The sequence below is a fragment of the Cheilinus undulatus genome, linkage group 16, assembly GCF_018320785.1.
Source record: "Cheilinus undulatus linkage group 16, ASM1832078v1, whole genome shotgun sequence".
Taxonomy (NCBI): domain Eukaryota; kingdom Metazoa; phylum Chordata; class Actinopteri; order Labriformes; family Labridae; genus Cheilinus; species Cheilinus undulatus.
The window spans coordinates 303,777-331,227 of record NC_054880.1 but is presented as its reverse complement, the minus strand read 5'-3'; the positions used below and the strand labels follow the sequence as shown (position 1 = coordinate 331,227).

The window sequence follows — 27,451 nt, the reverse complement described above, 5'->3', positions numbered from 1 at the left end:
CACTACACAACACCTACAAAACACCTACACAACCACTCCACAACCACTACACAACCACTACACAACAATTACACAATCACTACACAACAACTACACAACCACTACACAACCACTACACAACCACTACACAACCACTACACAACAACTACACAACCACTACACAACAACTACACAACATCTACACAACAATTACACAATTACTACACAACAACTACACAACCACTACACAACCACTACACAACACCTACAAAACACCTACACAACCACTACACAACCACTACACAACAATTACACAATCACTACACAACAACTACACAACCACTACACAACCACTACACAACAATTACACAATCACTACACAACCACTACACAACCACTACACAACACCTACACAACCACTACACAACACCTACAAAACACCTACACAACCACTACACAACCACTACACAACCACTACACAACACCTACAAAACACCTACACAACCACTACACAGCCACTACACCACCACTACACCACCACTACACAACAACTACACAATCACTACACAACAACTACACAACCACCGGGACAGGCTACTAGCATGCTTACAACATGGAGAGAGAGTGAGGGGGGTTTAACCTGGAGACGAGGCAGTCACGATAAATAACTACACCACTACACAACCACTACACAACCACTACACAACACCTACACAACCACTACACAACACCTACACAACAATTACACAATCACTACACAACAACTACACAACCACTACACAACCACTACACAACACCTACACAACCACTACACAACACCTACAAAACACCTACACAACCACTACACAACCACTACACAACCACTACACAACAACTACACAACACCTACACAACAATTACACAATTACTACACAACAACTACACAACCACTACACAACCACTACACAACACCTACAAAACACCTACACAACAACTACACAACAACTACACAACAACTACACAACCACTACACAACACCTACAAAACACCTACACAACAACTACACAACCACTACACAACAACTACACAACCACTACACAACAACTACACAACATCTACACAACAATTACACAATTACTACACAACAACTACACAACCACTACACAACCACTACACAACACCTACAAAACACCTACACAACCACTACACAACCACTACACAACAATTACACAATCACTACACAACAACTACACAACCACTACACAACCACTACACAACCACTACACAACAATTACACAATCACTACACAACCACTACACAACCACTACACAACAATTACACAACCACTACACAACCACTACACAACCACTACACAACAATTACACAACACCTACACAACCACTACACAACCACTACACAACACCTACAAAACACCTACACAACCACTACACAACCACTACACAACCACTACACAACAATTACACAATCACTACACAACCACTACACAACCACTACACAACAACTACACAACAATTACACAACACCTACACAACCACTACACAACCACTACACAACCACTACACAACACCTACACAACCACTACACAACCACTACACAACACCTACACAACCACTACACAACACCTACACAACAACTACACAACAACTACACAACACCTACAAAACACCTACACAACCACTACACAACCACTACACAACCACTACACAACCACTACACAACAACTACACAACCACTACACAACCACTACACAACCACTACACAACACCTACACAACCACTACACAACCACTACACAACACCTACACAACCACTACACAACCACTACACAACCACTACACAACACCTACACAACCACTACACAACAACTACACAACACCTACACAACAATTACACAATTACTACACAACAACTACACAACCACTGCACAGCCACTGCACAGCACCTACAAAACACCTGCACAACCACTCCACAACCACTGCACAACCACTACACAACAATTGCACAATCACTGCACAACAACTGCACAGCCACTGCACAACCACTACACAACCACTGCACAACAATTGCACAATCACTGCACAACCACTGCACAACCACTGCACAACAGTTGCACAGCCACTGCACAACCACTGCACAAGCCACTGCACAACAATTGCACAACACCTGCACAAGCCACTGCACAACCGCTACACAACACCTGCACAAAACGCCTGCACAGCCACTGCACAGCCACTGCACAGCCACTGCACAGCAGTTGCACAATCGCTACACAACCACTGCACACCACTGCACAACAACTGCACAACAATTACACACACCTGCACAACCACTGCACAGCCACTGCACACCACTGCACAGCAACTGCACAAGCCACTGCACAGCCACTGCACAACACCTACACAGCCACTGCACCACCACTGCACAACACCTGCACAACCACTGCACAACCACTGCACAACCACTGCACAACCACTGCACACAACTACACAACCACTGCACAACCACTACACAGCCACTACACAGCACCTACTGCACAGCCACTGCACAACCACTACACAACACCTGCACAACCACTGCACAACCACTGCACAACAACTGCACAGCCACTGCACAGCCACTGCACAACAACTACACAACCACTACACAACCACTGCACAACACCTGCACAACACCTACACAATCACTGCACAGCAACTGCACAACCACTACACAACCACTACACAACAACTACACAACACCTACACAACAATTACACAATCACTACACAACAACTACACAACCACTACACAACCACTACACAACACCTACACAACCACTACACAACCACTACACAACACCTACAAAACACCTACACAACCACTACACAACCACTACACAACCACTACACAACACCTACAAAACACCTACACAACCACTACACAGCCACTACACAACACCTACACAACCACTACACAGCCACTACACCACCACTACACAACAACTACACAATCACTACACAACAACTACACAACCACCGGGACAGGCTACTAGCATGCTAACAACATGGAGAGAGAGTGAGGGGGGTTTAACCTGGAGACGAGGCAGTCACGATAAATAACTACACCACTACACAACCACTACACAACACCTACACAACAATTACACAATCACTACACAACAACTACACAACCACTACACAACCACTACACAACACCTACACAACCACTACACAACACCTACAAAACACCTACACAACCACTACACAACCACTACACAACCACTACACAACCACTACACAACACCTACACAACCACTACACAGCCACTACACAACAACTACACAACACCTACACAACAATTACACAATCACTACACAACCACTACACAACCACTACACAACCACTACACAACAACTACACAACACCTACACAACAATTACACAATCACTACACAACAACTACACAACCACTACACAACCACTACACAACAACTACACAACCACTACACAACCACTACACAACACCTACACAACCACTACACAACCACTACACAACAACTACACAACACCTACACAACAATTACACAATCACTACACAACAACTACACAACCACTACACAACACCTACACAACCACTACACAACCACTACACAACACCTACAAAACACCTACACAACCACTACACAACCACTACACAACCACTACACAACACCTACAAAACACCTACACAACCACTACACAGCCACTACACAACACCTACACAACCACTACACAGCCACTACACCACCACTACACCACCACTACACAACAACTACACAATCACTACACAACAACTACACAACCACCGGGACAGGCTACTAGCATGCTTACAACATGGAGAGAGAGTGAGGGGGGTTTAACCTGGAGACGAGGCAGTCACGATAAATAACTACACCACTACACAACCACTACACAACCACTACACAACACCTACACAACCACTACACAACACCTACACAACAATTACACAATCACTACACAACAACTACACAACCACTACACAACCACTACACAACACCTACACAACCACTACACAACCACTACACAACACCTACACAACCATTACACAGCCACTACACAACAACTACACAACACCTACACAACAATTACACAATCACTACACAACAACTACACAACCACTACACAACCACTACACAACCACTACACAACAACTACACAACACCTACACAACAATTACACAATCACTACACAACCACTACACAACCACTACACAACAACTACACAACCACTACACAACCACTACACAACACCTACACAACCACTACACAACCACTACACACAACTGCACTACACTGCACACACCTGCACAACCACTACACAACCACTGCACAACCACTGCACACACCTACACAACACCTACACAACCACTGCACAGCCACTGCAACTGCAGCCACTGCACACCTACACCTACCACTGCACAACCACTACACACCCACTACACAACAACTACACAACCACTACACAGCTACACAACAACTACACCACCACTACACAACAACTACACAACAACTACACAACCACTACACAACACCTACAAAACACCTACACAACAATTACACAATCACTACACAACAACTACACAACCACTACACAACCACTACACAACACCTACAAAACACCTACACAACCACTACACAACAACTACACAACACCTACACAACCACTACACAACCACTACACAACAACTACACAACCACTACACAACCACTACACAACAACACACACACAACACTGCACACAACTACTGCACAACTACACAGCCACTACACAGCAACTACACAAGCCACTACACAACACTACAACCACTGCAACCACTACACAACAACTACACAACCACTACACAGCCACTACACCACCACTACACAACCACTACACAGCAACTACACAACCACTACACAACCATTACACAACACCTAGAAAACACCTACACAACCACTACACAACTACTACACAACACCTACACAACCACTACACAGCCACTACACCACCACTACACAACCACTACACAACAACTACACAACCACTACACAACAACTACACAACAACTACACAGCTACACAACAACTACACAACAACTACACAACACCTACACAACCACTACACAACAACTACACAACCACTACACAACAACTACACAACAACTACACAACCGAGGCAGAGGCAGTCACAGAGTCATTATTATTATAACTATGGTCACTCTAACATTATTGGGATCTACCTCATTAACCAGTCACTCTCCAGCTGATCCACCGAGTCACTCCCTCACTAGTCACTGATCAGGTCACTAGTCACTGATCAGGTCACTAGTCACTGATCAGGTCACTAGTCACTGATCAGGTTGTTAAGGTGTGGAGGATAGAGGGTCTGTCATACAGGATGTTAGAGCATCTCTGGGTGTCTGAGGTAATATATGACTGAAAACGTGGCTCAGATCATTACAGAATTTTTTAATGAAGTAGGGAATAGAATGTTACCATTGTAGATAATTATGAAGTATGGTAAGAGAATGTTAAAAATCCAGAGAATAATGATAAAGTCATATAATAGAATGTAACTATATAGATTATTATGAAGTCAGAGAACAGAATGAAACTATTCTAGATGTTGAAGTTAGAGAACAGAATGTAAACATATAGATTATTATGAAGTCAGAGAACAGAATGAAACTATTCTAGATGTTGAAGTCAGAGAACAGAATGTAAACATATAGATTATTATGAAGTCAGAGAATAGAATGTAACCAAATAGATTATTATGAAGTCAGAGAACAGAATGTAACCATATAGATTATTATGAAGTCAGAGAACAGAATGTAACCATATAGATTATTATGAAGTCAGAAAACAGAATGTAACTATTCTAGATGTTGAAGTCAGAGAACAGAATGTAAACATATAGATTATTATGAAGGCAGAGAATAGAATGTAACTATTGTAGATGTTGAAGTCAGAGAACAGAATGTAACCATATAGATTATTATGAAGTCAGGGAATAGAATGTAACTATTCTAGATGTTGAAGTCAGAGAACAGAATGTAACCATATAGATTATTATGAAGTAGGGAATAGAATGTAACTATTCTAGATGTTGAAGTCAGAGAACAGAATGTAACCATATAGATTATTATGAAGTCAGAGAACAGAATGTAACCAAATAGATTATTATGAAGTCAGAGAACAGAATGTAACCATATAGATTATGAAGTCAGAGAACAGAATGTAACCATATAGATTATTATGAAGTCAGAGAACAGAATGTAACCATATAGATTATTATGAAGTCAGAGAATAGAATGTAACCAAATAGATTATTATGAAGTCAGAGAACAGAATGTAACCATATAGATTATTATGAAGTCAGAGAACAGAATGTAACCATATAGATTATTATGAAGTCAGAGAACAGAATGTAACCATATAGATTATTATGAAGGCAGAGAATAGAATGTAACTATTCTAGATGTTGAAGTTAGAGAACAGAATGTAACCATATAGATTATTATGAAGGCAGAGAATAGAATGTAACTATTCTAGATGTTGAAGTCAGAGAACAGAATGTAACCATATAGATAATTATGAAGGCAGAGAACAGAATGTAACCATATAGATTATTATGTAGTCAGAGAATAGAATGTAACCATATAGATTATTATGAAGTCAGAGAATAGAATGTAACCATATAGATTATTATGAAGTCAGAGAACAGAATGTAACCATATAGATTATAATGAAGACAGAGAATAGAATGTAACCATATGGATTATTATGAAGTCAGAGAATAGAATGTAACCATATAGATTATTATGAAGTCAGAGAATAGAATGTAACCATATGGATTATTATGAAGTCAGAGAATAGAATGTAACCATATAGATTATAATGAAGACAGAGAATAGAATGTAACCATATAGATTATTATGAAGTCAGAGAATAGAATGTAACCATATAGATTATTATGAAGTCAGAGAACAGAATGTAACCATATAGATTATTATGAAGTCAGAGAACAGAATGTAACCATATAGATTATAATGAAGACAGAGAACAGAATGTAACCATATAGATTATTATGAAGTCAGAGAACAGAATGTAACCATATAGATTATAATGAAGACAGAGAATAGAATGTAACCATATAGATTATTATGAAGTCAGAGAATAGAATGTAACCATATGGATTATTATGAAGTCAGATAATAGAATGTAACCATATAGATTATTATGAAGACGGAGAATAGAATGTTACAATTCTGGGTAGTGAAGTCAGAGAATAGAATGTAACCTAAGGGTTATTATGAAGACAGAGAATAGAATGTAACCATATAGATTATTATGAAGTCAGAGAATAGAATGTAACCATATAGATTGTTATGAAGTCAGAAAACAGAATGTAACCATATAGATTATTATGAAGGCAGAGATTAGAATGTAACTATTCTAGATGTTGAAGGCAGAGAATAGAATACTATTAGAGATTGAAGTCAGAGAATAGAATGTAACCATATAGATTATTATGAAGTCAGAGAACAGAATGTAACCATATAGATTATTATGAAGGCAGAGAATAGAATGTTAATATTATCGATATTGAAGTCAGAGAAAAGAATGTAACCATATAGATTATTATGAAGTCAGAGAACAGAATGTAACCATATAGATTATTATGAAGGCAGAGAACAGAATGTAACCATATAGATTATTATGAAGGCAGAGAACAGAATGTAACCATATAGATTATTATGAAGTCAGAGAACAGAATGTAACCATATAGATTATTATGAAGTCAGAGAACAGAATGTAACCATATAGATTATTATGAAGTCAGAGAACAGAATGTAACCATATAGATTATTATGAAGTCAGAGAACAGAATGTAACCATATAGATTATTATGAAGTCAGAGAACAGAATGTAACCATATAGATTATTATGAAGGCAGAGAATAGAATGGTAATATTCTAGATGTTGAAGTCAGAGAAAAGAATGTAACCATATAGATTATTATGAAGTCAGAGAACAGAATGTAACCATATAGATTATTATGAAGTCAGAGAACAGAATGTAACCATATAGATTATTATGAAGGCAGAGAATAGAATGTTAATATTATCGATATTGAAGTCAGAGAAAAGAATGTAACCATATAGATTATTATGAAGTCAGAGAACAGAATGTAACCATATAGATTATTATGAAGGCAGAGAACAGAATGTAACCATATAGATTATTATGAAGGCAGAGAACAGAATGTAACCATATAGATTATTATGAAGTCAGAGAACAGAATGTAACCATATAGATTATTATGAAGGCAGAGAACAGAATGTAACCATATAGATTATTATGAAGTCAGAGAACAGAATGTAACCATATAGATTATTATGAAGTCAGAGAACAGAATGTAACCATATAGATTATTATGAAGTCAGAGAACAGAATGTAACCATATAGATTATTATGAAGTCAGAGAACAGAATGTAACCATATAGATTATTATGAAGGCAGAGAATAGAATGGTAATATTCTAGATGTTGAAGTCAGAGAAAAGAATGTAACCATATAGATTATTATGAAGTCAGAGAACAGAATGTAACCATATAGATTATTATGAAGTCAGAGAACAGAATGTAACCATATAGATTATTATGAAGTCAGAGAACAGAATGTAACCATATAGATTATTATGAAGGCAGAGAATAGAATGTTAATATTCTAGATATTGAAGTCAGAGAAAAGAATGTAACCATATAGATTATTATGAAGTCAGAGAACAGAATGTAACCATATAGATTATTATGAAGTCAGAGAACAGAATGTAACCATATAGATTATTATGAAGGCAGAGAATAGAATGTTAATATTCTAGATATTGAAGTCAGAGAAAAGAATGTAACCATATAGATTATTATGAAGTCAGAGAATAAAATGTAACTATTCTAGATATTGAAGTCAGAGAATAGAATGTACCCATATAGAGTATTATGAAGACAGAGAATAAAATGTTAATATTCTAGATATTGAAGTCAGAGAATAGAATGTACCCATATAGAGTATTATGAAGGCAGAGAACAGAATGTAACCATATAGATTATTATGAAGTCAGAGAACAGAATGTAACCATATAGATTATTATGAAGTCAGAGAACAGAATGTAACCATATAGATTATTATGAAGTCAGAGAACAGAATGTAACCATATAGATTATTATGAAGGCAGAGAATAGAATGTTAATATTCTAGATATTGAAGTCAGAGAAAAGAATGTAACCATATAGATTATTATGAAGTCAGAGAATAAAATGTAACTATTCTAGATATTGAAGTCAGAGAATAGAATGTACCCATATAGAGTATTATAAAGACAGAGAATAGAATGTACCCATATAGAGTATTATGAAGACAGAGAATAGAATGTTAATATTCTAGATATTGAAGTCAGAGAATAGAATGTACCCATATAGAGTATTATGAAGACAGAGAACAGAATGTAACCATATAGATTATTATGAAGTCAGAGAACAGAATGTAACCATATAGATTATTATGAAGTCAGAGAACAGAATGTAACCATATAGATTATTATGAAGTCAGAGAACAGAATGTAACCATATAGATTATTATGAAGTCAGAGAACAGAATGTAACCATATAGATTATTATGAAGTCAGAGAACAGAATGTAACCATATAGATTATTATGAAGGCAGAGAATAGAATGTTAATATTCTAGATATTGAAGTCAGAGAACAGAATGTAACCATATAGATTATTATGAAGGCAGAGAACAGAATGTAACCATATAGATTATTATGAAGTCAGAGAACAGAATGTAACCATATAGATTATTATGAAGTCAGAGAATAGAATGTTAATATTCTAGATATTGAAGTCAGAGAAAAGAATGTAACCATATAGATTATTATGAAGTCAGAGAACAGAATGTAACCATATAGATTATTATGAAGTCAGAGAACAGAATGTAACCATATAGATTATTATGAAGTCAGAGAATAGAATGTTAATATTCTAGATATTGAAGTCAGAGAAAAGAATGTAACCATATAGATTATTATGAAGTCAGAGAATAAAATGTAACTATTCTAGATATTGAAGTCAGAGAATAGAATGTACCCATATAGAGTATTATGAAGACAGAGAATAAAATGTTAATATTCTAGATATTGAAGTCAGAGAGTAGAATGTACCCATATAGATTATTATGAAGTCAGAGAACAGAATGTAACCATATAGATTATTATGAAGGCAGAGAACAGAATGTAACCATATAGATTATTATGAAGGCAGAGAACAGAATGTAACCATATAGATTATTATGAAGTCAGAGAACAGAATGTAACCATATAGATTATTATGAAGTCAGAGAATAGAATGTTAATATTTTAGATATTGAAGTCAGAGAAAAGAATGTAACCATATAGATTATTATGAAGACAGAGAATAGAATGTTAATATTCTAGATATTGAAGTCAGAGAATAGAATGTACCCATATAGAGTATTATGAAGACAGAGAATAAAATGTTAATATTCTAGATATTGAAGTCAGAGAATAGAATGTACCCATATAGAGTATTATGAAGACAGAGAATAAAATGTTAATATTCTAGATATTGAAGTCAGAGAACAGAATGTAACCATATAGATTATTATGAAGTCAGAGAACAGAATGTAACCATATAGATTATTATGAAGGCAGAGAACAGAATGTAACCATATAGATTATTATGAAGTCAGAGAACAGAATGTAACCATATAGATTATTATGAAGTCAGAGAATAGAATGTTAATATTCTAGATATTGAAGTCAGAGAATAGAATGTACCCATATAGAGTATTATGAAGACAGAGAATAAAATGTTAATATTCTAGATATTGAAGTCAGAGAATAGAATGTACCCATATAGAGTATTATGAAGACAGAGAATAAAATGTTAATATTCTAGATATTGAAGTCAGAGAGTAGAATGTACCCATATAGAGTATTATGAAGACAGAGAATAAAATGTTAATATTCTAGATATTGAAGACAGAGAAATGGTACGTTCTGTTGTGGTGTAAATCCTGAGGGACCTGAAGCGACTGTTCTGTTCTTCTTCAGGTGTTCATCTTCAACAGCAAACGTTCTGAGGATGAGAACAAACAGAACGACGACTACGATGAAGATCTGAGTGACAGTGAGGACAGCGTCTACTCAGGACTGGAGGATTCTGGGAGTGACAGTGAGGACGACGACAACCAGGAGAATGGTGATGAGAACGATGTTGAAGATGTGGAGGATGACGATGATGAAGATGTGGAGCATACTCAGAAGGTGGGGCTACCTGAATGTCTGACAGCTGATTGGCTGATTATAAAACATATGATACCTTCAGCTGTTCTCCTTTAGAAAATCCTCTGTGTTTTCTGTCTGCAGGAGAACGTGGGGGGAGAACGCCAAGAAGATGAATACCAGCACGACTCCTCAGATGAAGAGGTGAGACGGGGTCTAAAGGGTTCTAACACTATCTCTGAGCCGCTCTGCCTTTACTTTGTTGTCTAGTATGTTCTCCTGGGGTTCTAAAAGCTCTCATTTAACATTCTGTCTGGTTCTTTTGTTTCCCTGTAACTCTTTGTAATTCCTCAGAGTTTAAATCATGTTCCCTGTCCTGTTCTCTAAATCACCTTCTTAGTCGTATGTTGTCATGTTCTCTGCCTTGTTCCCTGCCTATTCTCAGTCTTATTCTGCCATGTTCTCACTCTTGTCCTCAGAGAAGTTCTGTAAGTGGCTTCATGTTCTGTTCTATTCTCCAGAGGTCTGGTCAGTAAGTTATGTCCTGAAGGTTCTCTATCTGATGTTCTCAGTGATGTCCTCTCTGATATTCTTTCTGATGTTCTCAGAGATGTTCTATCTGATATTCTTTCTGATGTTCTCAGAGATGTTCTATCTGATATTCTTTCTGATGTTCTCAGAGATGTTCTATCTGATATTCTTTCTGATGTTCTCAGAGATGTCCTATCTGATATTCTTTCTGATGTTCTCAGAGATGTCCTATGTGATATTCTTTCTGATGTTCTCAGAGATGTTCTATCTGATATTCTTTCTGATGTTCTCAGAGATGTCCTATCTGATATTCTTTCTGATGTTCTCAGAGATGTCCTATGTGATATTCTTTCTGATGTTCTCAGAGATGTCCTATGTGATATTCTTTCTGATGTTCTCAATGATGTCCTATCTGATATTCTTTCTGATGTTCTCAGAGATGTTCTATCTGATGTTCTCAGTGATGTCCTACCTGATATTCTTTCTGATGTTCTCAGAGATGTCCTATCTGATATTCTTTCTGATGTTCTCAGAGATGTTCTATCTGATGTTCTCAGAGATGTTCTGTCTGATGTTCTCAGAGATGTTCTATCTGATGTTCTCAGAGATGTTCTATCTGATGTTCTCAATGATGTCCTATCTGATATTCTTTCTGATGTTCTCAGAGATGTTCTATCTGATATTCTTTCTGATGTTCTCAGAGATGTCCTATCTGATATTCTTTCTGATGTTCTCAGAGATGTCCTATCTGATATTCTTTCTGATGTTCTCAGAGATGTTCTATCTGATGTTCTCAGAGATGTTCTATCTTATGTTCTCAGAGATGTTCTGTCTGATGTTCTCAGAGATGTTCTATTTGATGTTCTCAGAGATGTTCTATCTGATGTTCTCAATGATGTCCTATCTGATATTCTTTCTGATGTTCTCAGAGATGTTCTATCTGATATTCTTTCTGATGTTCTCAGAGATGTTCTATCTGATATTCTTTCTGATGTTCTCAGAGATGTTCTATCTGATGTTCTCAATGATGTCCTATCTGATATTCTTTCTGATGTTCTCAGAGATGTTCTATCTGATGTTCTCAGAGATGTCCTATCTGATATTCTTTCTGATGTTCTCAGAGATGTCCTGTCTGATATTCTTTCTGATGTTCTCAGAGATGTTCTATCTGATATTCTTTCTGATGTTCTCAGAGATGTCCTATCTGATATTCTTTCTGATGTTCTCAGAGATGTCCTATCTGATATTCTTTCTGATGTTCTCAGAGATGTCCTATCTGATATTCTTTCTGATGTTCTCAGAGATGTCCTATGTGATATTCTTTCTGATGTTCTCAGAGATGTTCTATCTGATATTCTTTCTGATGTTCTCAATGATGTCCTATCTGATATTCTTTCTGATGTTCTCAGAGATGTCCTATCTGATATTCTTTCTGATGTTCTCAGAGATGTTCTATCTGATGTTCTCAGAGATGTTCTATCTGATGTTCTCAGAGATGTTCTGTCTGATGTTCTCAGAGATGTTCTATTTGATGTTCTCAGAGATGTTCTATCTGATGTTCTCAATGATGTCCTATCTGATATTCTTTCTGATGTTCTCAGAGATGTTCTATCTGATATTCTTTCTGATGTTCTCAGAGATGTTCTATCTGATATTCTTTCTGATGTTCTCAGAGATGTTCTATCTGATGTTCTCAATGATGTCCTATCTGATATTCTTTCTGATGTTCTCAGAGATGTTCTATCTGATGTTCTCAGAGATGTCCTATCTGATATTCTTTCTGATGTTCTCAGAGATGTTCTATCTGATGTTCTCAGAGATGTCCTGTCTGATATTCTTTCTGATGTTCTCAGAGATGTTCTCTCTGATATTCTTTCTGATGTTCTCAGAGATGTCCTATCTGATATTCTTTCTGATGTTCTCAGAGATGTCCTATCTGATATTCTTTCTGATGTTCTCAGAGATGTCCTATCTGATATTCTTTCTGATGTTCTCAGAGATGTTCTATCTGATATTCTTTCTGATGTTCTCAGAGATGTTCTATCTGATATTCTTTCTGATGTTCTCAGTAATATTCTTCATGTTCCAGTCTTTCCCAGCCATCTTTTCAGAGACGAATGATCTGCCGGTTCTCTAATGTTTTTTTTAAATTCCTACAGGACATCAGGAATACGGTGGGGAATGTTCCTTTGGAGTGGTACAAAGACTTCCCTCACATTGGCTACGACTTGGACGGGAAGAAGATCTCCAGACCAATCAGGAACAAGGACGAGCTCGATAACTTCCTGGACAAGATGGAGAACCCAGACTATTGGTTAGCATGATGTCATGATGCTAATGTTGAAGGCAGGGCTGCTAATGATGCTAAGCTAACCACTGTCTCTTTGCTACTGATGCTAAGCTAACAGCTGTCTCTGTACTAACAATGCTAAGCTAACAGCTGTCTGTTTGCTAACGATGTTAAGCTAACAGCTGTCTCTTTGCTAAGGATGCTAAGCTAACAGCTGTCTCTTTGCTAACGATGCTAAGCTAACAGCTGTCTCTTTGCTAACGATGCTAAGCTAACAGCTGTCTGTTTGCTAATGATGCTAAGCTAACAGCTGTCTCTTTGCTAACGATGCTAAGTTAACAGCTGTCTCTTTGCTAACGATGCTAAGCTAACAGCTGTCTGTTTGCTAACGATGCTAAGCTAACAGCTGTCTGTTTGCTAACGATGCTGAGCTAACTGCTGTCTGTTTGCTAACGATGCTAAGCTAACAGCTGTCTCTTTGCTAACGATGCTAAGCTAACAGCTGTCTCTTTGCTAACAATGCTAAGCTAACAGCTGTCTGTTTGCTAACGATGCTAAGCTAACTGCTGTCTGTTTGCTAACGATGCTGAGCTAACTGCTGTCTGTTTGCTAATGATGCTAAGCTAACAGCTGTCTCTTTGTTAACGATGCTAAGCTAACAGCTGTCTGTTTGCTAACGATGCTGAGCTAACTGCTGTCTGTTTGCTAATGATGCTAAGCTAACAGCTGTCTCTTTGCTAATGATGCTAAGCTAACAGCTGTCTCTTTGCTAACGATGCTAAGCTAACAGCTGTCTGTTTGCTAATGATGCTAAGCTAACAGCTGTCTCTTTGCTAACGATGCTAAGCTAACAGCTGTCTGTTTGCTAATGATGCTAAGCTAACAGCTGTCTCTTTGCTAACGATGCTAAGCTAACAGCTGTCTCTTTGCTAACGATGCTAAGCTAACAGCTGTCTCTTTGCTAACGATGCTAAGCTAACAGCTGTCTCTTTGCTAACGATGCTAAGCTAACAGCTGTCTGTTTGCTAATGATGCTAAGCTAACTGCTGTCTGTTTGCTAATGATGCTAAGCTAACTGCTGTCTCTTTGCTAACGATGCTAAGCTAACAGCTGTCTGTTTGCTAACGATGCTAAGCTAACAGCTGTCTGTTTGCTATTGATGCTAAGCTAACTGCTGTCTGTTTGCTAATGATGCTAAGCTAACAGCTGTCTCTTTGCTAACGATGCTAAGCTAACAGCTGTCTGTTTGCTAAGGATGCTAAGCTAACAGCTGTCGGTTTGCTAACGATGCTAAGCTAACAGCTGTCGGTTTGCTAACGATGCTAAGCTAACAGCTGTCTGTTTGCTAACGATGCTAAGCTAACTGTTGTCTGTCTTTAGGAGGACAGTGGAGGACGGTCAGACTGGTGCTGACGTGGTCCTGTCAGATGAGCAGGTGGAGCTGGTGCAGCGCCTGCAGAGAGGACAGTTTGGAGACGTCAACTTTAACGAGTACCAGGTGAGCTCCTCTGACCTGTTTTTAGCCCCGCCCCCTTTTTGATGTCGGTCTTATCAGGTGTTGGTGTCTCTGTCCCCAGCCTCAGGTGGAGTTCTTCAGTCAGGACGTGATGCTTCACCCTGTCACAAACCGGCCGGCTGACAAACGCTCGTTCATCCCATCTCTGCTGGAGAAAGAGAAGGTGTCCAAACTTGTCCACGCCATCAAGATGGGCTGGATCAAACCGCGGCGAGAACGCAGAGACACAGGGGGGCGCTACTATGACCTGTGGGCCAACGACGACGCCTCCATCCTCGCAAAACACAGGATGCACCTGCCCGCCCCCAAAATCCCTCTACCCGGACACCACGAGTCCTACAATCCACCGCCAGAGTACCTGTTCACCGATGAGGAGGTGAAGCCACATGCCACTGAAATTCACAAAGAACGCCAAACAACAGGAAGAATACAACCACATAGAGCCTGAATACACAGAACATCAACCGCCTAGAACGAGATAATGAATCTGGAGTACCTGATCACAGACAAGGAGTTGAATGTTGTACACCACAATGAATACATGTGGAAAACAATAACATAGAACAAGAGGGTAGACGACAAATTACGTAAAGAACACATCCACATAGAACCTGAATAACTGTAGAACAACAACTCTATAGAACCGTAGAGTACCTTAACAAAGCTTACCTCTGGGAAGGGTTTTTAATCATTCCTGTTAAAGTTTGATGAGGATTTTGGCTCTCAGACTTTTACATGCGTGTGTATGCGATAGAATGTTGGGACTCTTAGTGAGGTCGTCTGTGGTCAGGTCTCTTCAGCCGTATTTTTGAACCAATGCTGCCTTAAAGAGACAGTCCCCTCATCCCCACTACTCTGACTTTTTCAATAGTTGACAGCACAGTTGTATCATATCCACTCAGCTGTCTGTATCTGTTTGCAGCGAGCTCTGTGGGAGCAGCAGGATCCAGCTGACAGGAAGTACCCGTTTATTCCTCGCACGTTCTCCAGCCTTCGCCACGTTCCAGCCTTTCCTCGGTTCATCCACGAACGCTTTGAACGCTGCCTTGACCTCTACCTGTGCCCCCGCCAGAGGAAGATGAGGGTGAGACTGACCATCTTCAGCCAATCAGACCACACCACTGTCATTACAGCCAATCAGACCACACCACTGTCATTACAGCCAATCAGACCACACCACTGTCATTACAGCCAATCAGCCACTGACACACTCGACCATAATAGATTACTTGATTGACTGGAAAACTGGGCGGGACTGTCTGGCACAGTTCTTGATTGGTTTGCAACCTACTTAAAGGGCAGGGATTATTTTGTGTCAGTAGGTAACTTAAAATCTGAGCAGACCAGAATTACATGTGGAGTCCCTCAAGGCTCCATCCTGGGGCCTCTTCTGTTTAACATCTACATGCTTCCACTTGCTCAGATCATAGAAAACAACAAAATAAACTACCATAACTATGCAGATGACACACAGCTCTACATTTCAATGTCCCCAGGTGACTATAGCCCCTTACAAGCACTGGGTAAATGCATGGAACAAATTACCGAATGGATGTGCCATAATTTTCTCCAGTTAAACAGAGAAAAAACTGAGGTGGTTGTTTTTGGACCCAAGGAGGACTCTCTGAAAATCAGCATGCAGCTCCAGTCACTTCAGTTAAAAACCTCAGACCAGGCCAGAAATCTGGGTGCTGTCATGGATTCAGACCTAAATTTCAAAACCACATAAAAACAATGACAAAGTCAGCGTATTATCACCTCAAGAATATTTCTAGGATTAAAGGACTAATGTCACAGTAGGACCTTGAAAACTGGTTCATGCATTTATCTTCAGTCCAGTTGACTACTGGAACAGGATCTTTACTGGTCTGCCTATAAAGTCTATCAGACAGCTGCAGCTGATCCAGAACGCTGCTGCTCGAGTCCTCACTAAGACTAGGAGAGTGGACCACATCAGTCCTAGTCTGAGGTCTTTACACTGGCTCCCTGTCTCTCAGAGAGTAGACTTTAAGATCCTCCTGTTGGCTTATAAAGCTCCGAATGGTTTAGGCCCAAAATACATCAGAGACCTTCTAGTCCAGTATGAACCATCCAGACCGCTCAGGTGGTCTGGTGCAGGTCTGCTCTGTGTCCCTAAAGTCAGAACCAAACATGGAGGATCAGCGTTCAGTTTCTATGCTCCATATATCTGGAACAAACTCCCAGAAAACATCAGGTCTGCTGAGAGTTTGAGTTCTTTTAAATCAAGGTTGAAGACTCACCTGTTCACTGCTGCCTTTGACTAAAAACTTTTTACCTTTTACCTTCCATTTTTGCTCAAACTCTGCACTGTAGCTTTTACTTTAATATCTGTTTTTATCTTTGTTGAGGTTTTTTTGCCGTTTTAAAAAAACTTTCTATGTGTGTTTTTATCTTTTTTGGATTTTATACATATAAAATTCAGACAAATGGCACTAGGGATGTGTCTATCTTGTGTGGGTCTTATTTGCTGTTTTTAATCACCTTTTACATGCTTTGTTTAAAATGTTTTCATTTTGTTTCTTTTTCCCTTTGTCAATCAATTTTAATGACCTGTGTGAAGCACTTTGAAGTGCCTTGTTGCTGAAATGTGCAATACAAATAAACTTGCCTTGCCTTGCCTTGCCTTACCACTGTCATTACAGCCAATCAGACCACACCACTGTCTTCAAACTTACCTGTCTGTCTGTTTTGCAGGTGAACGTCAATCCAGAGGATCTGATCCCCAAACTTCCCAAACCTAAAGACCTGCAGCCGTTTCCGACCACGCAGTCCCTGGTAACACGATCACACTCAGTTATAACAAATTCAGTGTTCTTTATCTCTCTATCATCATTCGATTACAGGTATACCAACAATCTTTCCCTCATGTTGACTACTTTTGGAAAAGTGGGTGGAGCTGGTGAGGAGCTGCTCCACCCACATCTTGCCAACTATGGCCTTGTCTTTGACAAAAATGGAGGGGAGAGCCTCCAACACCCCCAGCCTCATGAATGTTCTGCCCTTTGTCTTTGAATATGTCATCCTGTAAACTCTAAAACGTTCCATCCTTGCCTTTAAAGCTAGCAGAGAGAATCATGGCGCTGAGCTAACCCATCTGAACCGTCTGTGTCACTCCAGGTATATCGTGGTCACAGCGGCCTGGTTCGCTCCATCAGCGTGTCTCCATCAGGACAGTGGCTCGCCTCAGGTAACAACCACCATGATGATGTCATCTGATGAATTCTGATCGGGTTACCTGGACAGGTGTGCTCGTTAACTCCCCCCTATGTGTGTGTTTAACTGTGTTGGGAACAGCTTTGGTTAATCTGATTATTGTTACTGGTCTTTGGCACCAGGAATGTCTCCTCTCTGGAGCTGGTGCCGGAGGTGGAGGACCACCTACTAGACATAGGTGGGCTTTCCTCCACACACAGAACTTCAGAGGAGGGACTGGACTCTTTCACGCAGGAGTTGCCCAGGGTAAGAGTGAGTCGCCTCTTTGTGGTTGAGGAAGACTCTGACTGTTGTTGGTGCGGAGTTAACGGACAGTTTGGGGTCTCTGGGTGGGGTCCTGAAAAGGGTGCCTCCTGGGGACACCGCTGTTCTACTGGGAGACTTCAAGGCTCACGTGGACAATAATGGAGACACCTGGAGGGGGGTAGGCGGGGGGGGACTGCCAGCCTGATCTCAGTCTAAGAGGTGTGTTATTATCGGACCTCTGTGCTAGTCAAGGATCGGCCATACCAATCACCATGTTCAAGCACAGGTGTGCTAATAAGAGTACCTGGTACCAGGGCACCCTAGGCCAAAGATCTATGAACGACTTCACTGTCCTTTCATCAGATCTGTGGTCGTATGTCCTAGACATTGAAGATAGGAGCTGTCATGATCACCATCAAGTGGTGAGTTTGGGTGGCAGCTGGACAGACATATTAAACCTAAACGAGTCGTATGGGCAAAGTTGGAGCGTCCTTTGGTGAGATCTTCAACTCCCACCTCTGGGACGAACTTCTTGTGCGTCCCATGGGAGGCTTGGGACATGGAGTCTGAGTGGTCTATGTTCAAAGCCTTTGTGAAAGCGGCGGCTGGAAGCTGTGGCCAGAAGGTCACTGATGCCTGCTGTGGTGGCAACCCCTGAAGAGAGACCGAAGAAGGAGGCCTTTTAGTCTTGGTTAGCCCCGGGGCCTCTGGAGGCAGCTGACAGGTACCGGATGGCTTGGAGGGCTGCGGCTCCAGCTGTTGCAGAAGCAAAACCCTGGGTGTGGGAGGAGTTTGGAGAGGCTATGGAGAAGAAGTTTCGGCTGGCCCCAAAGATGCTCTGGTAAACTGTTCACATCTCAGGAGGGAAGGGCAGGGCTCTTCTCAGGCTGTTACCAGCAGGAGTAAACTGCTGGCCCAGACTGGGGACATCATTGAGCCTTGGAAGGAACACTTTAAGGAACTCCTGAACCTATCAAACACGTCCTCCTCTGAGGAGCCTGAGGATCTGTGGGAATCATCTACATCTTTGGGGAAGTCACTGAGGTGGTCAAAAAGCTCCCCAGTGGGAAGGCGCAGGGTGTGGTTGACATTTTCCCTATGATGGTAAAGGCTTTGGATATTGTTGGGCTGCCATGGCTGACCAGCCTTTTCAGTTTCACATGGAGGTCTGGGACAGTGCCTGTGGAGTGGCAGACAGTCTAGTCTAGTCCATCTACTGGTGTTAATAAACCTGTGTTTAACTTCCTGTGTATTTCTCTACCTGTGTTAAACTTCTTGTGTATTTCTCTACCTGTGTTAAACGTCCTGTGTATTTATCTACCTGTGTTTAACTTCTTGTGTATTTCTCTACCTGTGTTTAACTTCTTGTGTATTTCTCTACCTGTGTTTAACTTCTTGTGTATTTCTCTACCTGTGTTTAACTTCTTGTGTATTTCTCTACCTGTGTTAAACTTCTTGTGTATTTCTCTACCTGTGTTAAACGTCCTGTGTATTTATCTATGTTTAACTTCTTGTGTATTTCTCTACCTGTGTTTAACTTCTTGTGTATTTCTCTACCTGTGTTTAACTTCTTGTGTATTTCTCTACCTGTGTTTAACTTCTTGTGTATTTCTCTACCTGTGTTTAACTTCTTGTGTATTTCTCTACCTGCGTTAAACTTCCTGTGTATTTCTCTACCTGTGTTTAACTTCCTGTGTATTTCTCTACCTGTGTTTAACTTCTTGTGTATTTCTCTACCTGTGTTAAACGTCCTGTGTATTTATCTATGTTTAACTTCCTGTGTATTTCTCTACCTGTGTTTAACTTCTTGTGTATTTCTCTACCTGTGTTAAACTTCCTGTGTATTTATCTACCTGTGTTAAACTTCTTGTGTATTTATCTACCTGTGTTAAACTTCCTGTGTATTTCTCTATGTTTAACTTCCTGTGTATTTCTCTATCTATGTTTAACTTCCTGTGTATTTCTCTATGTTTAACTTCCTGTGTATTTCTCTACCTGTGTTTAACTTCTTGTATATTTATCTACCTGTGTTTAACTTCTTGTATATTTATCTACCTGTGTTAAACTTCCTGTGTATTTCTCTATGTTTAACTTCCTGTGTATTTCTCTATCTATGTTTAACTTCCTGTGTATTTCTCTACCTGTGTTAAACTTCTTGTGTATTTCTCTACCTGTGTTAAACTTCCTGTGTATTTCTCTACCTGCGTTAAACTTCTTGTGTATTTCTCTACCTGTGTTAAACTTCTTGTGTATTTCTCTACCTGTGTTAAACTTCTTGTGTATTTCTCTACCTGTGTTAAACTTCTTGTGTATTTATCTACCTGTGTTAAACTTCTTGTGTATTTATCTACTTGTGTTAAACTTCCTGTGTATTTCTCTACCTGTGTTAAACTTCCTGTGTATTTCTCTACCTGTGTTTAACTTCCTGTGTATTTCTCTATCTATGTTTAACTTCCTGTGTATTTATCTACCTGTGTTTAACTTCTTGTATATTTATCTACCTGTGTTAAACTTCTTGTGTATTTCTCTACCTGTGTTTAACTTCCTGTGTATTTATTTACCGGTCCAGGTAGTGATGACGGCTCCGTCAGGTTCTGGGAGGTTTGTTCGTCTCGCTGTCTGAAGACGGTCCAGGTTGGCGGTCCTGTGAAGAGTGTGGCCTGGAACCCCAACCCCTCAGTCTGCCTGCTGGCTGTCTCCCAGTAAGCATCCGCCTGTCTTCATCAGGGCCATTATTGATTATTGATTATAAAGGTCATCTGTCTTTATCAGGGCTATTATTGATTATAAATGTCGTCCGTCTGTCTGCCCTTCAGGGACTCTGTAGTCGTGATCCTGGCTCCCTTCCTGGCGGACCGTCAGGTAATCTCGTCATCAGATCATCTCTTAACAAGCCATGAAGAGGAGGAGGCTTTGGAGGGGGAGAGTATAGTCACATGGATTGATGCAGAGGGGGAGGAGCTTAACCAGGGCATCCGCCTTAAAATCCAACACCCCAAGGTGAGTTCACCTGTAGGATTAGGCAGACCAGAGATGTACTTCCTTTCACTTCCTGTTAGCTGCATGATGATGGCATCCTCTGTGTCGCTTCAGCTGTGAACATCCTCAGAAATGAACGGACATGAGGCCTGACACTATGATCCACATCCTTCAGGTGTCACGGTCTCTACAGAGACAAACATGGCTGTCAGGCCAGGTGAGGCGGATCAGTCTGACTTGAAGTCCATGTTTAAACCTGTAAAAATAACAAAGATTGCATCAGTTTAACCAGCAACCATGGTAACTGGTGACTTAACGCTGACCGGGACTGTGGAGGTGACATCACCACTGACTTAGTCTTACAAACCTGCAGACTTGGACTTGGACCAAACCAGACCTTAGACCAGATATTGAGTCTAAACTTCTAATCTTTAAACACTTTTCTCCTTTGTTTGGTCATAAAATGCTTTCAATGGAACCACTGAAGAACTACTAAGATGATAAACCTGGTGGGGTACTGGTCAGACTGGAATGACAACTGGGAGCCTGGACTGGCTGAATGTCACCAGTTAGCACAGTCACCACTGAAACTGTAACACCACGGCCATTCTGTTCTCAGAGGAGTTTTATTCATGTCTGTATGACTGGTAGTTTCATACAGCCCGCGCTCTCTGCTTCCCCCTGGTGGTTTATCCAGGAACCTCGGGTGTGTACATATGAGCATATTAAGTACCTCCTGACCCAGACACGTACCTGAACACCAGGTGAACCGGCGAGCATACCTGTGGACTAACCTGGCCGTGTATGTGGTCAGCTGACCTGATCAGTGTCTGTTTTTCTGCAGGCCGTCCAGCAGGTGGTGTGGCACGCCAAAGGAGATTACCTGGCCTCCGTGATGCCAGATCACTCGAGTCACCTGCAGGTGTTGATCCACCAGGTGAGCCGGAGGCGGAGCCAGAACCCCTTCAGGAAGAACAAAGGCCTGGTACAGAGCGTATCCTTCCACCCCATCAGGCCCTACTTCTTTGTAGCGACGCAGCGCTCCGTCCGGATCTACAACCTGGTCAAACAGGAAATGACTAAAAAACTACAGGCCAACTCCAAATGGATCTCCAGCATGGCGGTCCACCCCACAGGTACGCCACGAGTCCTAGGGAACAGGGACCAATAGAGAACAGGGTCTAATGTAGATACTAAGAAGGTGACATCACTGATGAGGGCGGAGTCTGTGTTAGCCTCTGTGTCTGTGTGCAGGTGATCATGTGATCTGTGGGAGCTACGACTGCAGACTGAGCTGGTTTGACCTTGACCTCTCCACCAAGCCCTACAGGATGCTACGGTAAGTGCCTTTCAATCATCTTAAGCTGTCAATCATTCCTGTCAATCATCCTCAGCTATCAAACATTCCTGTCAATCATTCCTAACTGTCAATCATTCTTGTCAATCATTCCTAACTGTCAATCATTCTTGTCAATCATTCCTAACTGTCAATCTTCCTCAGCTGTCAATCATTCCTGTCAATCATCCTCAGCTATCAACTATTCCTGTCAATCATCTTCAGCTATCAATCATTCCTGTCAATCACCCTCAGCTGTCAATCATTCCTGTCAATCATCCTCAACTGTCAATCATCCTCAGCTATCAATCATACCTGTCAATCACCCTCAGCTGTCAATCATTCCTGTCAATCATCCTCAACTGTCAATCATCCTCAGCTATCAATCATACCTGTCAATCACCCTCAGCTGTCAATCATTCCTGTCAATCATCCTCAACTGTCAATCATCCTCAGCTATCAATCATACCTGTCAATCACCCTCAGCTATCAATCATTCCTGTCAATCATCCTCAACTGTCAATCATCCTCAGCTATCAATCATCCTCAGCTATCAATCATACCTGTCAATCACCCTCAGCTATCAATCATTCCTGTCAATCATCCTCAACTGTCAATCATCCTCAGCTATCAATCATACCTGTCAATCATCCTCAGCTATCAATCATTCCTGTCAATCATCCTCAACTGTCAATCATCCTCAGCTATCAATCATACCTGTCAATCATCCTCAGCTATAAATCATACCTGTCAATCATCCTCAGCGATCAGTCACACCTGTCAATCATCCTCAACTGTCAATCATCCTCACCTATCAATCATACCTGTCAATCATCCTCAACTGTCAATTATCCTCAGCTATCAATCATACCTGTCAATCATCCTCAGCTGTCAATCATTCCTGTCAATCATTCCTGTCAATCATCCTCAACTGTCAATCATCTTCAGCTATCAATCATACCTGTCAATCACCCTCAGCTGTCAATCATTCCTGTCAATCATCCTCAACTGTCAATCATCCTCAGCTTTCAATCATTCCTAACTGTCAATCATCCTCAGCTGTCAATCATTCCTAACTGTCAATCATCCTCAGCTGTCAATCATTCCTAACTGTCAATCATCCTCAGCTGTCAATCATTCCTAACTGTCAATCATCCTCAACTGTCAATTATCCTCAGCTATCAATCATACCTGTCAATCATCCTCAGCTGTCAATCATTCCTGTCAATCATTCCTGTCAATCATCCTCAACTGTCAATCATCCTCAGCTATCAATCATACCTGTCAATCACCCTCAGCTGTCAATCATTCCTGTCAATCATCCTCAACTGTCAATCATCCTCAGCTATCAATCATACCTGTCAATCATCCTCAGCTGTCAATCATTCCTGTCAATCATCCTCAACTTTCAATCATTCCTAACTGTCAATCATCCTCAGCTGTCAATCATTCCTAACTGTCAATCATCCTCAGCTGTCAATCATTCCTGTCAATCATCCTCAGCTGTCAATCATTCCTAACTGTCAATCATCCTCAGCTGTCAATCATTCCTAACTGTCAATCATCCTCAGCTGTCAATCATTCCTGTCAATCATTCCTGTCAATCATCCTCAACTGTCAATCATCCTCAGCTATCAATCATACCTGTCAATCACCCTCAGCTGTCAATCATTCCTGTCAATCATCCTCAACTGTCAATCATCCTCAGCTTTCAATCATTCCTAACTGTCAATCATCCTCAGCTATCAATCATTCCTATCTGTCAATCATCCTCAGCTGTCAATCATTCCTATCTGTCAATCATCCTCAGCTTTCAAACATTCCTAACTGTCAATCATCCTCAGCTGTCAATCATTCCTGTCAATCATTCCTGTTTATCATTCCTGTCAATCATCCTCAGCTGTCAATCATTCCTGTCAATCATTCCTGTCAATCATTCCTGTCAATCATCCTCAGCTGTCAATCATTCCTGTCAATCATTCCTGTCAATCATCCTCAGCTGTCAATCATTCCTGTCAATCATGACAGCTGTTTCTGTAGTCAGATATGAGGCGATGCTGAGATTTCGGAGCATGTCTGTATCTGCAGCTTGTCAGGCTGGTCTGATGATGTCATGATCACTTCCTGTCTACAGGCACCATAAGAAAGCCGTGAGGGGTGTGGCCTTTCACAGACAGTACCCATTGTTTGCTTCAGCGTCAGACGATGGATCAGTCATCGTCTGCCATGGGACCGTTTACAAGTAATAATTGCCAGAACACGCTACGACACGCCAGAACACGCTAAGACATGCCAGAACACGCTACTACACGCCAGAACATGCTTCCACATGCCACAACACGCTACTACATGCCAGAACACGCTACTACACGCCAGAACACGCTACGACACACCACAACACGCTACTACATGCCAGAACACACTACTACATGCTAGAACATGCTTCGACACGCCACAACACGCTACTACATGCCAGAACACACTACTACATGCTAGAACATGCTTCGACACGCCACAACACGCTACTACATGCCAGAACACACTACTACATGCTAGAACATGCTTCGACACGCCACAACACGCTACTACATGCCAGAACACACTACTACATGCTAGAACATGTTGCTCCATGTCAAATATGCCACCACAGGATAACACATGATAATAACAGAACCAGTAGCATGTTGTCCGTTCTCAACCACGTGTCTAAGCTGTCAGACCGCGTTGCTACCACGCTAACTCATCTCTCTCTCTCTGTCAGTGATCTGCTCCAGAACCCACTCATTGTTCCAGTGAAGGTTCTCAAAGGTCATGTGATCACTCATGACCTCGGTGTTCTGGACATGACCTTTCATCCCACACAGCCATGGATCTTCTCCTCTGGAGCTGACGCTACCATCAGACTCTTCACCTAGCCATTTGCCTGGCTACCAGTCAGCTAACCTGGCTACCAACCAACTAGCCTGGCTACCAACCAACTAGCCCAGCTACTCACCAACTAGCCCGGTTACCAACTAGCCTGGCTACCAACCAACTAGCCCGGTTACTCACCAACTAGCCTGACTACCAACCAACAAGCCTGGCTATCAACCAACCAACCAACTATCCTGGCTACTAACCATCTAATCTGGCTACCAACCAGTTAGCCTGGGTACCAACCAGCCAGCCCAGCTACCACAACCAGTCTGACCACCAACGTGGCTACCAGAACATGGATGTTGTTCTGTAATTCTTCCTGTGGTCTCCTAGCAACCTACTTGAAGGGGTGATGGTTGCTAGGAGACTTACAGCTGGTTGTTCTGTAATTTTTGTGACTTTGACCCCAATGTTGTTATTTTTTATTAAACTGAAACCTCCTGGACCCTTTGTTTGTTTGCTTGTTTGTTTAGCTAACACAGACTAGTCGGTATATTAAGTTTTACAGATTTTATGTGGATTTTGGAAAGGACAGTTTCTCAGAAATGTCTGTTCAAAGACCAGACTGATGTTCACACTCCTAAATAAGTGGGAGAAACTAAAAATGCATTCTACACAAAGCTCAGGTGTCAGAAGGCAGACAGTGGAGAGGTATGAAACGCGACATTTTTATTTATTCAGCTCTCCTGGATCAGACATTCATGACAGGCAGTGGAGACAGAATCCAGATTTAAAAATCAGTCCACATTTCACGAAGTTAAAGGTCATTAAAGGTCACATTATACAAAACTCACTTTTAGGCTTTTCTAACAAAAATGTAAAAATATGTGCCCCTGGCCTGTCCACAATCCTCCAGGAATCAGAAAAATCCCCCCACCTTTCAGAAAATGTGCTGAAACAAGCCGTTCTCAGATTTTACTCTCATGATGTCATGTGGGGAGTTAGCCCCGCCCCCAGGTTCAGTTGGCTCTCCCTGTTTAGAAATAAGTTCTGCCCTCCTCTCTTGATCCTATCAGGAGAGCATTTAAAGACACAGACACAGAAACAGCTGGTTCGGAAACAGAGGGGCTTTTAGACATGCAGACATCAACACTGGAGTGTTTT

General features: G+C 40.8%; 1 protein-coding gene across 1 annotated transcript in view; it reads left to right on the top strand.

Annotated features, from left to right (window-relative positions):
- The window catches only part of bop1 (BOP1 ribosomal biogenesis factor), a 28,932-nt gene extending 2,140 nt beyond the window's left edge, over positions 1–26,792 (top strand). The window contains exons 2-15 of the mRNA XM_041809287.1: positions 11,129–11,341; positions 11,444–11,503; positions 13,990–14,144; positions 15,501–15,618; positions 15,698–16,012; positions 16,559–16,720; positions 18,352–18,432; positions 18,775–18,844; positions 21,686–21,818; positions 21,933–22,116; positions 22,940–23,231; positions 23,350–23,434; positions 25,566–25,673; positions 26,193–26,792. Of these exons, the coding sequence (XP_041665221.1) occupies positions 11,129–11,341; positions 11,444–11,503; positions 13,990–14,144; positions 15,501–15,618; positions 15,698–16,012; positions 16,559–16,720; positions 18,352–18,432; positions 18,775–18,844; positions 21,686–21,818; positions 21,933–22,116; positions 22,940–23,231; positions 23,350–23,434; positions 25,566–25,673; positions 26,193–26,346 (2,130 nt within the window). The 3' untranslated portion in view covers positions 26,347–26,792. The remainder of the gene's footprint in view (positions 1–11,128; positions 11,342–11,443; positions 11,504–13,989; positions 14,145–15,500; positions 15,619–15,697; positions 16,013–16,558; positions 16,721–18,351; positions 18,433–18,774; positions 18,845–21,685; positions 21,819–21,932; positions 22,117–22,939; positions 23,232–23,349; positions 23,435–25,565; positions 25,674–26,192) is intronic.
- The last annotated feature ends 659 nt before the right edge of the window (positions 26,793–27,451 follow it).